General features: G+C 36.7%; 1 protein-coding gene across 4 annotated transcripts in view; it reads left to right on the forward strand.

Annotated features, from left to right (window-relative positions):
- The window catches only part of CWC27 (CWC27 spliceosome associated cyclophilin), a 140524-nt gene that overhangs the window by 94488 nt on the left and 29212 nt on the right, over positions 1–16824 (forward strand). For all 4 annotated transcript variants that reach the window (XM_035553462.2, XM_035553460.2, XM_050716423.1 and 1 more), the window contains one exon: positions 6815–6912. In XM_035553462.2, coding sequence (XP_035409355.1) covers positions 6815–6912 — 98 coding nt within the window. The remainder of the gene's footprint in view (positions 1–6814; positions 6913–16824) is intronic.

Genomic DNA, 16824 nt, shown 5'->3' on the forward strand with positions numbered 1-16824 from the left:
GAAGTTGGGCAACATCTTTTAAAATTAAACATTCAGTAGACAAGAGGCCTAGCTAACTTAAATGCAAGGACTTTGGTGAAAAATTGAATGCTTTCTGTTCTACAAATGTTAGTTTTTAATAAAAACAGGAAAATTAAAGAGATTACAAAGAATTAGAGAACGGCCATTTCATAATCTAAATATGGCAAAAGGTATGCTGTGACAGGGTTACAGAATTGGTGGATAGGGGAAGAGCAACTGTCATCATCTAACTGGGCTTGTGTAAAGCGTTTGACACTATCCCCCGTAGTATCCTTGTCTTTAAATTGGAGAGACAGATTTGACATATGGACCACACAGTGGGTAAGGAATTGGCTGGATGGTCGCACTCAAAAAGTTGCAGTCAATGGCTCAATGTCCAGGTGGTGTTCCTCAGGGGTCAGTATTGGGATGGGTGCTGTTTAACATCTTTGTCAGTGACATGGACAGTGGGACAGAGTGCACCCTCAACAAGTTTGCTGATGACACCAAGCTGTGTGGTGCGGTCGACATGCTGGAAGGAAGGGATGCCATCCAGAGGGACCAGGGCAGGCTTGAGAGGTGGGTCTCTGCAAACATCATGCAGTTCAACAAGGCCAAGTGCAAGGTCCTGCTCCTGGATCGGGGCAATCCCAAGCACCAATACAGGCTGGGCAGAGAATGGATTGAGAGCAGCCTTGAGCAAAAAGACCTGGGGGTGTTGGTTGATGAGAAGCTCAACATGAGCCAGCAGTGTGTGCTTGCAGCCCAGAAAGCCAACCACATACCCTGGGATGCATCAAGAGAAGCATGGCCAGCAGATGGAAGGAGGTGAGTCTCTATTCTGCTCTCATGAGACCATCTGGAGTGCTGCATTCAGTTCTGGGGGCAGCACAAGAAGGAAATGGGCCTATCAGAATAAGAACCATGAGAATGATCAAGGGGCTGGAGCACCTCTCCTATGAAAGGCAGAGAGAGCTGGGGCTGTCCAGCCTACAGAAGAGAAGGCTCCAGGGTGACCTCATTGCAGCTTTTCAGTATTTAGAGGGGGGCTTACAAAGAAGACAGAAACTTTTTGCTCAGACAGACAATCTCAGTACAAGGCAGAATGGGTTTAAATTAAAAGAGAGTGGGTTTGGATTAGATATTAGGAAGAAATTCTTGTCGCAGAGGGTGGTGAGGCATTGGAACAGGTTGCCCAGAGAACTTGTGAATGCCCCATCCTTGGAGGTATTCAAGACCAGGTGGGATAGGGCTTTGAGCAACCTGATCTAGTGTGTAGCATCCCTGCCCATGCAGGGGGGTTGGAAATGGATGATATTTAAGGACCCTTCCAACCCAAGCTGTTCCATGATATGATATATATGGGACAGAATGCTTTGTTCCCTACACTCATCAGGAAAAAAAAGAGACTAAAGTTGTAACCAATGCTGGTTAGTATAATTTTGTAATTAGTAGATTAACTATGTTGCCTTTTGGAGAAACTGGAGGGATGGGATAATATTGTTTTAAAGAGTTGACCTTTTTTTATTTATAAAAATAACTGAGTTGGTACAGTGTTTGTAGTACAGGCAGATTTGTACCAAGCATTAATTTATGAGCCACTGCCGTTCTTGTATTTATTTAAAAAGAGAAAAAGTCTTTATAAGAAAATAATTGCGTATACGAGGACAAACTGTTACAAATAATTTGAATCGAATACGTTGGGTTAGACACTGGCGGGGTAGCCGGGCCCAAAGAGTTGTGGTGAACGGAGTTAAATCCAGTTGGAGGCCGGTTACTAGTGGAGTCCCCCAGGGCTCAGTACTGGGGCCAGTTCTCTTTAATATCTTCATCGATGATCTGGATGAGGGGATCAAGTGCACCCTCAGTAAGTTTGCAGACAACACCAAGTTAGGTGCGTGTGTCGATCTGCTCGAGGGTAGGAAGGCTCTGCAGGATGACCTGGATAGGCTGGACCGATGGGCTGAGGCCAGCTGTATGAAGTTCAACACGGCCAAGTGCCGGGTCCTGCACCTGGAGTGCAACAACCCCAAGCAGTGCTACAGGCTGGGAGATGAGTGGTTGGAAAGCTGCCTGGCAGAGAAGGACCTGGGAGTATTGGTTGGTAGTCAGCTGAATATGAGCCAGCAGCGTGCACAGGTGGCCGAGAAGGCCAACAGCATCCTGGCTTGTAGAAGAAACAGTGTGGCCAGCAGGTCTAGGGAAGTGATTGTCCCCCTGTACTCTGCTCTGGTGAGGCCGCACCTCGAGTACTGTGTTCAGTTTTGGGCCCCTCACTACAAGAAGGACATGGAGGTGCTCGAGCGAGTCCAGAGAAGGGCAACGAAGCTGGTGAGGGGTCTGGAGAACAAGTCCTACGAGGAGCGGCTGAGGGAGCTAGGATTGTTCAGTCTGGAAAAGAGGAGGCTCAGGGGCGACCTTATCGCTCTCTACAGGTACCTTAAAGGAGGCTGTAGCGAGGTGGGGGTTGATCTATTCTCCCATGTGCCTGGTGACAGGACGAGGGGGAATGGGCTAAAGTTGCGGCAGGGGAGGTTTAGGTTGGATGTTAGGAAGAACTTCTTTACTGAAAGGGTTGTTAGGCATTGGAATAGGCTGCCCAGGGAAGTGGTTGAGTCACCATCTCTGGAGCTCTTTAAAAGATGTTTAGATGTAGAGCTTAGTGATATGGTTTAGTGGAGGACTTGTTAGTGTTAGGTCAGAGGTTGGACTTGGTGATCTTGGAGGTCTCTTCCAACCTAGATGATTCTGTGTGATTCTGTGAATAGCAAGTGGTCAGAATGCAACAAATATCTTACAATACAACCAAAAGCCAGGTTATACAGTTGGAAATCATAAATGCAGGTTGTATCTGCTGCCTAATACAACCTCTGAGTGACATCTTGGAAAGAATTGGATAAGAGATGGATTTAGAGTCATTTGGGGAAATAAGGTGAGTGCTCAGTGAAGTCATGACATTGTATTCTTTTGTATTTCATTGTATTCCATTGTGAATTAAAGCCAAGGTACCAAGTATGCAATCAGCAGAGCGCTACTGGAATGTTAGCACCCCTCAATGTGTCTAATTTTGAGGTCTACATTCCAATGGGATTGTGGAAATGCTGCAGGGAGTTCTGAGGTAAAGAGAAGTGATTAAAGCTAGGAAAACATCATTTCTTTGAAGAAGAACTTAAAGAAATATAAATTACTTAGCTTGCTGAAGAGAAACCTGAGTAGTGACTGAGGTAACAGTGTAGGAAAGATGATAGTTTGCCCATGCATGGTGTCTTAAACTGGAAATAAGAGATCAACCTGTAGTGCCCCAAGTTTTCATAGTATCTAGATTGTGGAGTTCCCATCAGTCAGATTGATACGTACTGATCCATAGTTGAGCCAAGAATTCAAATGAATTCCTAGACTTGATCCCTTTAAGACTTTCTAGATAAAACAATTCTTTTTAAGGAAGTCAACTAAGAATTCTGGAGTTACACATTTTCTTCTGAAACTGTTTTTCTTAATTTTCTGCAGATTTTTTTTTTCTCATAGTGCTTCTTGGAGCTAACTTTCCTAGAGAGTTTTGGCAATGTTGGAGAAAAATAATACTGTCTATAATTCTTGTTTTCAGAAACATTCAATATGTAATTTATTACACATATGCATGCATATATATACCATATATATACACGTACACATATATACAGAGTTATTTTTTGCTTGATCTCGAATATGGAACAGATGGTTGAGATAGTTGATGACCATTATGCTTGGCCCTAGAATAGTATAAGCCTTTTGTAAAGTTGTTTAACAGCTGTTATCTTTCAGGACTTCAGTCAGAAAAAGATATCGAGGGTTATATAGACAAGAGATTGTAGTAATTGGAGAAAAATACTTAGGCTAAGCAACTTCAGATAAAAGGTTAAAAGCTGTTGTTTATACATAAGCTAGTGCTAGCCAGTATTTCAGGAGTTATGGAAAGTTACGGCTTTTATTTACTGTAAAATGTACTTTACATCCAAAAGCAATAAAAATCACTGTTATTTGGAAATTTGGTCCATGTTTAGAAGGAGTATCTCCAAGCCAGAATCCAGCTTGGTACTTAAGCAATTTTACTGAAGTGCTCTTTGCAAAATATGGAGATAAAAGATTAGAATTTTTAAAGAATGAGTTGCATTTCAAAAATTTCAAAAAATGAAATTCAGGAAGGAAATGATTTGTATGTAACGCTTGTACTGCCACTTCAGGAAGCAAAAATGAAGTTGTGTTTTATTTTGTTGCATTCCATTTGTGGATGAGGGGATGAGTAGTCTGGGGAGGTGATTGCACCTGTTTAGGAAGTCTGTGCTGAGGGAGGGAGGAAATATTCCAGACTACAGGAAGGGGGAAGAAGAGGAAGAATAATGAGTGAGAACAAGAGAAGAGTCTGTAGCATAACAGTGGGACCAAGAAGGCAGTGAGAAGAGCCTACACCAGACACACAGCTATGCCTCTGTAGTGACAGAAACTTTCCAGTGACAAGAGACAACCGTGCAGTGCCTACAAGCTGAGAAAAGCTAAGGTATATAAAATGTCAGCAAATTTACTGCACACAAAGACCTATGCTTCAAATATGAAGGTTGCAGGTACAGGCTGATTTGTAGTCCCTTATTTTGATTATGCTGTACTTCATCAATTTCATGGTTTTCCATTTCAAGAAGTTGGTTATTTTGCATTCTCCACCAGTAAGTCTGGCTTCTGGCTTTCCAATTAATCAGTTCTTGGGGCTTCCTCCTTAGCATGTAGGTTTTTTGAATTGCCTTTCTCACCTACCTAACTTTGTGAAGTGACCCTAGGAATAAAAAATGTAGGAAGTTGAGAGTCTGTACTCTTGAAGCCAAATATCAAAGTCCTATTTTGACCTAGTACTGATCATAGAGGGAGCTTGGAAAATTACTTTATAATTAGGCTCTAAAGGAATTAGGACCTTCTGTGTTCTGTACAGAAACCTCTTTCCACTGGAAAAACAAAAGAGGGAGAGGGAGGCCGAATAGTTATCAGGAGACAAGTTCTTCTTCTTAATTCCGCAGTACTTTAAGATAACTGAGAGTGCGTCCCTCTTACAGAAAGCCTTTTGATGTGCTGGACTGTTGTATTCTAAGTGCCATTTGTAACCCACTCTTGCCGAGTTGCAAAGAAGAATTAGTTTCTTCCAGGAGGAAGAGAGAGCAGAGTTGTATTGTACCTGGCAGCGTACTTTGGAAATATAGAGAAGAAAGTCCTATAGTTCCCAGGCACCTGGAATATCTTCACAAGGTTTTTGCTGCCACTTTTAATGAGAACTGAATGCATCTTTTTAACTTTTATCGCTATAAATATTTCAGATGTGTAACTTTAATTGATATGTATGTTATTTTGCCAGAATTCTGTAAGAAATACGTTCTTGTAATATACTAGATTGGTGTAGTGATACAGCTTGCTTACTGCATTATCCAAAATTTATATAAATGTTAGGGAGTTATTTGGGTTAAAAACGTCTCCTAACACTTCCCTTGGTTTTTGTTTTTGTTTTTTTTTTAAATCAGGATAGAAAAGTAGAACTGTATTCTCATGTAAAAGTTGTTAATCTTCCTCAGTATTGTTTCTGCCAATTGAAAATTAAGATTTACTGCTGTGGTTGATTTTTTGAGTACCTTTGCAATGTCAGACTTCTTTTTCTAGTACTTTTCACAAGCTCTGTCTTTGTACATACACAAATGAAAATAAAATTTGAAAGACATCATCATCCCATAATTCTAAGTCTTTGCTTAAGGAAAGTAACATTGTGGTAACAGAGCTGCAGGAAGGTGCTTGCATGGCATATTCCTGCATTGTAGCTATTTTTGTTATGCACTGACTTTGAATACTAAATAAGTCAAAACTTACAGTTTGGAAAAAGTGGAAAATAGAGATTCTGACACAGAAAAACTTAGTTACCAGTTCTTTAATAGTGGTAACCATTAGATCGGCACAAATAGATATGAACTGAAATTCAAGAAATTCCATTTAAACATACAAAAAAAGCTTTTTCACATTAGGGTGGTCAAGCAGTGGAACAGGTTACCCAGAGGGGTTGTGGAGACTCCATCTCTGGATATTTGAAGTCCTGACTGGACAGCGCCCTAAGTAGCCTGCTCTGATTGGCCCTGCTTTGAGAAGGCCACTTGGACTGGATGGTGTTCAGACATCCATTCCAAACTCAGCTATCTTGTGATTCAGTGAAGACAGACATTGTATTTGATGTTAATACACAGTCTTGCAAACTTTTGGTTTCTTCTTTCTAGTTATTTTTGGTTATTTGTTGTAACATTTTAAAACTAAATTAATTTTCATATGTAATATTTTTTCCTTACATACTGGTCATGTCTTCGTTATGTAGCAACTACATTGTCTGTCCATCTAAGAAACCCAGGATGCTAGAATTTATTACTTCAGGAAACTGAATTAGAGAATACATGTAATATTTATTTGGCACTGCCTCTCTTTCAAAATCTCTTTGTGTGGTTCTTATAGCTAAATCTTACAATATTAAATTAAAAATACAGATGGGAGTTCTTTGTTTTATTATTCATATCCTTGACATATTTCTAATGGGCTCTTAAAATAAGTCATCTGTTATGTTCTTTTGTTGTCTTTGCTAATGAAAATATGAACTTCTCTAGGTTCTAATTGATTTTTAAGCCATCTTCCTAGCATCAGTGAGTCAGTACATTCTCTTTGTTTATATCAGAGATTTACTGCCCATTAATTTTGATTCTGTTTCTCCTGAGTGGCTTTACATTCCTAAAAGATTAAATTCTTGTAAATATTTTTCCCTTTGCAGTGAGGAGCTACGGAAAGAAGCACGACAGCTGAAACGTGAACTGCTGGAGGCAAAGCAAAAAAAAGAAGAGCAAGCTTTAAAACCCAAAGAAAAGGAAGGTAAGAGTATAATATAGCAGGTGTTGTGTGGATTTCCAGTTAACAATACAGTTTTAAAGTTGTTTAGTAGTTTTGTGTTTCAGATGGATATATTGCTGAAATGTTGTGGGGTTTTTTTCCCAGAAAATTAGTTTTCCTTAAGAATGAAAGGATGCTAGTATATAAATAAATTAGACAGGTGGCATTTGTTCTTTCAAATGTTCTTCAGTTACATATGTATAGTTGGGCAGGCTTCTGTATTTGAAATATTTTTTTTTCAAATAATTGATTTAATTCTTTAATGGGGACCTACCTATTCTGACCTCCAAAGGGGAAAGTATTCCTGACTGTCCAACTTGGAAAGGTACTTAAAGGTACACATGATTAACTCTGAACTCAAAGGTATTGACTTCAAACTTCTACACCTCTTCTGAATGATACCAGGGGAACTTAAAATCAAGAAGTCAGTTGCATGTTTGTTCTTCATAAACCTTAGCAAAATGGGATCTTCACATGCCCACTTTTTATCAGAATAATTTTATATTCAATTACTTCCTAAATGCACACAAATTGTTAAGTATATAATGGGTAAATTGCATTTTTAGTGCATAATTAACACTTCGTTAGCTGAACTGAAAAAAAAAAGACAGGCTTTTAAGTACTCTGGAGTTGCTAGACACATTTCTGGAGTGGGTTCTTAGTCCAGTTCTCAAACAACATAAAAAATCTGAAAGAAAATATAAAGTCATTGCCAGAAAAATTTCCATTACTCTACTCTGTATCATTTATCATATCATTTTTTATACAAATTAGAAAGTAGAAATCATAACAATTGTTAGAAAATGTCATGGATTCTCTTGAATCTCTGAACTTGATCAATAACCAGTTTGGCAAATTAAAAAATACAGTATCTGGAACTTGTATATGAAGTCTGTCACCATATTATACAAAGTAGTGGCTCTGAAAAGCTTCTAGGAATCATACTGTCACTAAATGAATATAAGCTCATGTTGGCAAGACACTGAATGCAGTCATTGGACACGTTAAAAAAGGAACTGCAAGTGGAAGTGTAGAAAAGAGAGTAGTTCTTATGTACATATATGATAAATGATAAAGAGTAGTGCCATGTATGGCAATTGTAATACCATTGCTTTAACATTATCCCTGTTCTGGTGCCTGTTACGTCAGAGGACTTACTGTAGAATAATTTGAGGAAATCCACTTTACAGTGACAGACTAAATTAATACTTGGATACCACTGGTAGATACAACTATGGTACAATATTGAAGGATACCTTTTATTCAAGGACAGGTAGGGGGTGGGGGAAGAAGAAATGGGAGCTTTATGTATCAGCTGTTTGGGGGGGTGTTGTTGTGTGTGTGTTGGTTTTTTTATTTCATTGAATTAAATAGCAGGTAGGAGATTAACCTGTTGAAGAGCTGTAGGTAAGAATTAATGGTAAAAATAGTTCTTGTTTTCCTTTTTGTGAGTGCTGTCAGAGCATAAGTATTTGTCTGTTCCAGTACCTGTTGAAAAAGATATATGGCAGGAAAGAAACCATTCAGCAGGTTCTTGGAGTACCTAACTGAAAAGTATGAAAATAAACATGTTCTAAAATTGAAGACAAAATGAAGAAGATGTTAAATGAGATGCAAATAGTGAAGGGCAAAATGATTAATGAAAATACAGTAACAGGAGAAGAATAAGCAAGAAAAGAGTTGGTTTTCTTTGGCAAAACAAAAAGGAACTAAGCTTGAATGCTTGTTTTAATTCAGTCTTTAGCATAGCAGTCAGCTTTGTTCATATGGTTACATGTGATCAGTGACATAAAGGAAGTATTCAGGTACAGAACAAACAAACTAGAGACTGCTTAGATAAATTAGGTGCATTAAAATCATTCAAACTTGATGGAATTCAGTGAAGCATATCAGAGTTGGCTCAAGCAGTCCCAGAGACATTAACATTAATAAAGTATTAAAAGAATTCTTAAAGAGAATTGTAATCAAACTGGAAAGCAGGATTCCCAGGAATCTGTTTATTAGTGATCTGGAGAAGACAGCAGATTACCTTTATTAAATTTTCTGGACTAAAAAAATATATTGGTCAGGGAAGGGGAAGACAAAAGGAAAATCAGAAAAATGCAAATTTATAAGAAAAATGAGAAAATAAGAAAATAAGAAAAATGCAAATTTTAGCACTAAGTATGTATTTTCACATGCAGTAGTCAAATTGAAGAGCTGTCTTCCCTTGCACTAGGCCTGGTCTGTGTTGAAGCTTTTACTGACATGATTTGGTTTGTTAAGTTGGAAAAAAGCTGTTCCTTTTTTGTTCCAATTTTGTATTGGATTAATCAGTTCATAGAAGATTAAAACCATGTCAAGGTAAATGGAATATGTGCTTAGGAAAGGGGGAGGTCTGGTGGAAAAAAACGATAGTAAGTGGTTTGTATCTCTCTTAGAAATGATCAGTTGTATAAATTCAAGATGTTAGGTAGCGCTTATGCAACTTAAAATCTAATACATATAATGCCATGCTATTGAAAAAGACTCAAAAAAAGATGTATAAAGTAGCATGTTGTATGCAAGACAGACTCATTGTTCAATCTGAGCAGGTCTTCATCTCTAATATATTGCTCAGTTTTGGCCATTCCACTTGGAAAAAAAGATATTGAGACTTATTATAGGAACACAGAAGAGAGTAACATCAGTGACTGATGATCTGGAAAGCATAACATTTGAACATTGTAGGAAGAGTGGCTGTTTAGTTTAGAGTAGAGACGACTTTGTAAAGGAAGCCATATTAAATACCTTCAAGAATGTTAAAGGCTACCATGGAGAGGAAATTATTCTTTGTAATTCCTGTGGAGAAGACAAGAGATAATAGGTTTCAATTACAGCTAAAGGGATTTAGGTTAAATGTTAGGGAAAACTTCTATTGGACTAGATGACCTACAGAGTGGAACTCTGCAACAGAATATTAGGCAAATACTTCTTCAGACTAGTTTAAAAAAGGTTGAGCCTCTCTTGTAGGTGGAATGGGCTTAGATGTTCTGTTTTTCTAGATTCCGTGAAGAACAGCTTCTTAATAAATCAAAAGAAATATAAGATGTGACTTGGAAGAGGGTTTTTTTGGGGAGGAGAAGCTAAGCATCTTGCTAACGGGGATGGTAGTTAAGTGGAAGCACTACAGAAGGTATTATGTTTACCATCACTGTTTAAATCAGGCAGTTAAACTCTTGGTTGTAGGTCTGCCAAAATTATTGAGTAAAGTATTACTGTCCTTGTTTTTTTGCTTTCTTTTCAAATAGCTTATACTGGTACTCAAGTGAGATATTTTATCTACATCCTGAAACAAGCAGGTCAATATCCTAATGATGTTTCCTTTTTTGATGAAGTGTTACACAAAGAAATGTAATTCACCATATGATCAAAGGAAGTAAATATTTCTGATGGTAGAGAAACTACTGTTACAAAATGCACACCAAAAAAGTAAATGAGACTCATTAGAAACTCGTAATGAGACTCAAACGAGACTGATTAAACATGCTTGATATGGTCTTGAAGAGGAGTTTTAAATGGCCAATTTTCACTTCTATAGTCTACCCACTGCTTTTTAAAAATCATTCTTTAGATGTCATTTACATGCCTGTCAATTTGTTGTCACTTGAATCATACAAAACTTATAATCTGTATGGAAAGAACAAGTACAGTTGTGTGATATGTAAGTTTCTGGTAGTAGACAAAAGAGGTCGTGTACTTCAAGAACAGCAGAGAAGACTTGAAATTTTAATAGGAATATTAGCTAAAACGCAGATCTACATTAGTGTCTTTACCACAGACCAGATGTGTGCTTTTGGATGTTGCCACAATGGAAGTTGTGTTCCAGGAGCACACCTGATGAGTTCCAACTGGTAGTCCAAAATGGAACAGTCCAAAGAGTATATATTGAGCTGATCAGGGCCTCAGCAAAACTGTTTTGTTCCTGTTTCACAGTGTTATTTGCTAAAATTAAAATAGCCAAGGTTTTTCTGTCTTTCATGAGTTTCATCATTACAAATACAAGTGGCCTAAAGACACAAAGTGATTCAGATCTAACTCTCTGAATTTTAAAAAATGTTTGAGTCTGCCTGAGTCTTTATGTAAAAGAAAACTTCTGTTTTCATCCTGGAGCTAAAAGCAGTTTTCTGAAGTTTCCCATTTTCACTCTAGCCAAATACTCACGTTATCTCTAAAGTCTTTTAGAACATTTGAGTTCTAAAGCATCAGTTTTAAAGAAGATGCTGGTTAAAATTTGGAATTTATGTTAGAAATCTAAGTACCAGCCTGTGACTGCAAACCTAATGCTACTGTCTTGCAGTGATACTGTAATAGTAATTTAAGAAGTGTGATTTCATTGAGCAAAGACCTCTAAACTTGCTTAATTATATTAATTGTGGAAACAATTGGAGTTGTTTGTAAGTTTTTATAATACTAGCATGATGTAATATCTTAAAATAAAACTTTGTTCTGTGTAACATCATCTCAATCGTAATTTATGGATGGTGTGTATTAAATTAAAACAGGGTTGAGTATTCACACTAGATCCTATGACTATTGGGAAAACATTATTAGAAAACTGAACTTGTTAATCATCAACAAACAAAAGTGAATGTCACTAACTAATAGATTTTAGTACGGGAAGTACTAGATTAGGGAAGGGGAAAAAATACGTGAATACGTATTAATTTTTCTTATACATTTTAATATTTCTTTAAAGAAAAATAATTTCTTAAGTTTAATAAATTGGGAGAACCATAGTGGTGTAAACTGTTTCAGGTTTATACTAGAAAAAAAAATGAACATGAATTTGTGTGTGATGCAGCTGTGATCGTGTACTTGTTGCTACAGAGGCGTTAATTGTAAAAGCACAGTTATATTATTGCACTTGGTTCCAAGTATCGTACCACCAAAAAAATGTGGAGCAATTGGATACAAACGGAAAAAGAAAATAACAGAAGACGAGATTAACTCATTAGGAGATATTCAAAGATGTATGGAGTTTAGGTAGGCTGTTGTGGAATCTTGAGTATTTACAATGGTAAATACAAGGAATTAAGAAAGATACTTTACTGTAAACAACAATTTAGAACTTAAGGATAGCACAAAAGAATCTTGAAACACTTAGCTTGAATAAAATCTAAGAGCAGTAAAACACAGCGTAGTACCTGAGCAAATAATTTTACCCCCAAATTAAAAGCATTTATCTCAGTTCGCTTGGTGAATTTTTAATCAACCTGAGTTTTCATCAGCGAAGTAGAGCTCTCAAGAGCAAGATTATCTACCAAATGTGTAAAAGTTTACCTATTCTGCATTAGTTTACATACAAGAAATTGCATATATTTAAAACAGTCTACTGTCAAGCAATGACTGAGCGAATGACTGGTCCTTTGGCGACCCAGGAGTTGGACTCGATCCTTGTGGGTCCCTTCCAACTTGGGATGTTCTATGATTCTGTGACCATAGCAAGAGATTTTTCCACTGTTCTTTGCCTGTCCTCTCAGGGGAGTGTGGAATGGAGAATGAGTTGTGACATGCTGGATCAGGTATGTCTGTGCAGATGATGCAGACACTTACACAGTGTCTGTCTATGTTCTGAGCTGTGTTCTTTAGGAAAAAAATGCTAGTTCAGAAGCTGTGCAACTGCATTAATATGGTATTCTGCTTGATTAATAAACACTGCATCTCAGCCAAAATTTGCAAGCATAGGGGTAGAAATTAACTGAAGAGCACAGATTAGTATGAGAATGAGGCCTAGGTTATACTGGACCTTTTGCAGGATCAAGGCTAAAACTGAGATTAAGGTACTGGCTAATGAATGGATGGTGAAAAGACACATCTATTTTACATCCACTGGCAGATTAGTATTGGTATCACATCTTTAAATGGTTCTTTTTACATACTATGCCTACTTTTTTTTTTCCAAATTCAGAGCATTAGATTAATTAAAGAGGATTGTGGGGTGAAAATTTAAGTGTTTACATTGTTTCAAGAGGATGGAGATTTAAAAAAAAAAAAAAAAAACTAATTCCCTCCTTATATGTTTGATTATAACCAGCCTTCCAGTCTTTGAATAAGATTGTTGACTATGCCAGACTGCTGTCAAGACCTTACTTTAAATAAGATGTTTTTCTTTTATGTGACATTTGCTGCATTGATGCCAGAAATTACATCAAACATTTTAATTTGAGTGCTGAATTACTTCAGCATTTTGAAATACTTAATCAAGTATTTGAAAAAGATATACTTAAAAGTTTCATTGTGTAAACCTGTGAATATACTTGAAATTTGCATTAGAGAAATACCATCTGTTTTTTAATTATATGTTGGTTTTAAATAGTTTTAAAGTAGTATTTTAATTTTTCTTATTAGAACTTTTTTTGTAAACTGATAATCTTTAGATGAAAAAAATTATCACACATAAGAAAACAGAAAAGTCACAGAATAATAACTTAACAACTAATATAAAAAACAACACTTAAGTGTAAGAATCCTACTGGGGCACAAATTATTTTCTACTTTGGTTTTAATTGTAGTAAGAGAATTGAATGCTTGAAGTGTTTAGAAAACTCTACAAAGCTAGCAAGGATACCAGTTTAAGATTATGTTTTATTTCTGTTTTATTATTAACTTTGGGTAATGTCAGTGGTACTTAAAGATTTGCTTAAGTCCTGTCAAGATGCTTTCTTGAAGTCTGAGACTTTAAGAGAGTCGTGCACCCTTGAAAACACTGTGAAAACTGCAAAATCCAAATTTTGTTGGTTTGGCAATTCTGTGGCATAAATGTGTTAGATATTAAGATTTCATGGTATATACTGCGTATCTGCATTATATCAAAGTGTACATCCTGACTATGTCACTTTTTTCAAACGTTTTTGTTTTCTTCCACTATTTCCATTTCTATTTTTTCTCATTTTATCTGTCCTAAAATAATACGCAGCATCCATATTCTGTCTCTTCTCTGCCAAAGTAAATGCTTTTCCCTCTTCTTTCTCTGCTTGCTAAAGAAAAGAGGACAAAAACCTCACTGTAAGCCAACTTTGACTTCAGTAATAATCTTCAGTGGCTCTTCAGTATTTTAACAAGGCCAGAACTGTAATGACAATAACTGAATAACAGTTTAAGGTGTGAAGGAAACCACAAGTAAAATCAGACAGTTATTATCAGAAATACACTGGAGAGTATGTTATAAATTCTTTCAAGCATAATAATATTAATTCATATTGTATATTCCAGAATATTTATTTTTATGTTACTTTACAATAAATTAATGTTATTTTTTTCATAGACACTATTTAATGCTGGAAGAAAAATTCTTCCTGGGTTCTGGAAGAAGTGTATTATCTGTCTTAGGTCTTAATTATAGAAATGGGCTTTGTGTTCTGCATCCATCACTTCTGGTAGGAATTCCATTTGAATTCCTGAAATATTAAGGAATATCAGAATTATTTTTATTTTTATTTTTTTTGTAATTCATAAGGATTTTGTTTTGTAAGTCCTATTTTCTGGAAGAAAAAAAAAAAACAAGATTTGAATCTCATTCATTATTTTTTAAAATCAGCACTGCATGCCTCTATCAGTTCAGAAGAATGCAGTGTAAGTTGACTTCTTCTGAAAAGCTGAAATTTCAGTGCTGTAAAACCAATTTGTTTTAGGCCTTGTCTTTTAAGGCACAAAAACATTCAGTCATAACTTTCAGTTCAAACAAGGAATTGGCCAGGGTTTTTCAGTTTTCTCTTCTCCCATTTGGTATTTAGTCTAGCTATACCATGCATTTATTGTATTTCCATCCAATTGGTCTTCTAAAAAACAAAACAAAATGTTTTATCCAAGTTAAATGTGAACGCAGCTGAGATGCTGTCAGGTGTTAACTGATTTGCCTCTGATTGCTTTGTGCACTCTCCTTGTTACCTTACCTTGGTTATGCATGAACTAATAATTCTAAATGCTAAATGCATCACAAGAGTTAATGGGATTAGTTTTGTCAGAAATGTTTTGTAATGTAAGATACTTATGCCTAGTTGTCTAAAAATCTTCATACTAGCTGTACCTTATCGAGGGAAAAATATCAAAACTCTTTCACTGGTTCTTGTCAGTATGGAAGATGGGTTTTTTGTGTGTTGGTGTGCTGACATTAAACCTTAAGAAACAGCATGCATTTTTCTCTGTCGCAATACATACCATTTCTTCCCTTCTGAAGATTAGTGTGTATCTGGTAATACTTGCAGCAAACGAAACTGATTTTTATTCCAACAAATATTTTATGCATAGCTTCATTATCTCTCCCTTAATAAGGGAATAAAATCTCTGGGTCTTACATGAGTTCTGCCTCCTTTATTACAAGGACAGATGTTATTACAAGTTTTTTTTAACACTGATACAAATAACAAAATTGTAAAGAACCGAAGTTCATACTGTGGAAAATTGTATGCATACAGTCAGTAAAAGATTTGGCTGAAAAATACTGGTGCCTTACCATGCACATCAGCAACTGTTGTGCATGTAAAGACAGTGTTGTGCAGTGTAAAGACAGAATTTGAATCTTGGAAAGTGAGCATCAAGCTGAGAAACGAATGTCAGCATAAACAAGGATCATGTTTTTCTGATCTACCACAGTTAGCAGGCCTAGAACAAATATTTACTGTTTTTTGTAAAGTGGAAGGTAAAATTCTGTTGCAGATTGTGAAATGGAGGTTTTCTGATGCAACTTCTGTTGAGTGTTTATTACACTATTTGATTTACCAGGTGCTGTAGGAATGAAGTTTAAAACTTCTTTACCAAGCTTTGTCTTTTGCTCCACTTCCTGTTCTGAACTTAGAAGACTGGCATTCAGTTCAACACCCTTAGAACAAGTTCTCAGGTCTTTGTTATACTTTTGCAATTTTGTATTTAGAAACTGACATCATTTGAACCGTTCCTAATTTAAGTGTGATAAAAATAAACCCTTCTATATTTTTTTTAAATCAGTCTCGTCGTTTCTGGTTTAAAAACTTATGAATCTCATCCTTAGTTTCAGGCTATCATTGGAAACCATGTCTCAAAAACAAACTTTTAGGTTAGATTACATCATCATGTTGGCATCTGTTATTCCTTAAAGGAATATTTCAGGATAGAAGAATCTATCTGAAAAAAATATAAATTACACAAATACTGAAGTTTATGTCACAGTAAGATGAAGGGTTTCTTGGTGGTAATTCAGGCTAGCTAAGGGACAGTAGCAATATACTTAGAAATTATATTTTTTTACTATTATTATTATATATGTTATGTATTATATATGTAATTTACTTAGAAATATACTTAAGAATGAAGTGTGTTTTCAGTAAAGAAAGTGTTGTGTTTTCTTTTCTTTTTGTTTTCCCTAACCTTCCCCAGAATCATAGAATCATTAAGGTTGGAAAAGACCTTCAAGATCATCTGGTCCAACCATCCTACTACCAATATCACCCACTAAACCATGTCAGTAAGCACCATGTCCAAACTTTCCTTGAACACCCCCAGGGACCATGACTCCACCACCTCCCTGGGCAACCCATTCCAATGCCTGACTACTCCTTCTGAGAAGAAATGTCTCCTAATTTCCAACCTAAACTTCCCCTGGAGCAACTTGAGGCCATTCCCTCTAGTCCTATCACTAGTTGTCTGTGAGAAGAGGCTGACCCCCAGCTCCCCACACCTTCCTTTCAGGGAGTTGTAGAGAGCAGTAAGGTCTCCCCTGAGCCTCCTCTTCTCCAGACTAAACAACCCCAGTGCCCTCAGCCACTCCCCACAGGACTTGTGTTCCAGGCCCTTCACCAGCTTCGCAGCCCTTCTCTGGACACGCTCCAGGGCCTCGATGTCCTTCTTGTAGTGAGGGGCCCAAAGCTGAACACAGTACATGAGGGGCAGCCTCACCAG

Source organism: Cygnus atratus, chromosome Z (assembly GCF_013377495.2).
Source record: "Cygnus atratus isolate AKBS03 ecotype Queensland, Australia chromosome Z, CAtr_DNAZoo_HiC_assembly, whole genome shotgun sequence".
Lineage (NCBI taxonomy): Eukaryota > Metazoa > Chordata > Aves > Anseriformes > Anatidae > Cygnus > Cygnus atratus.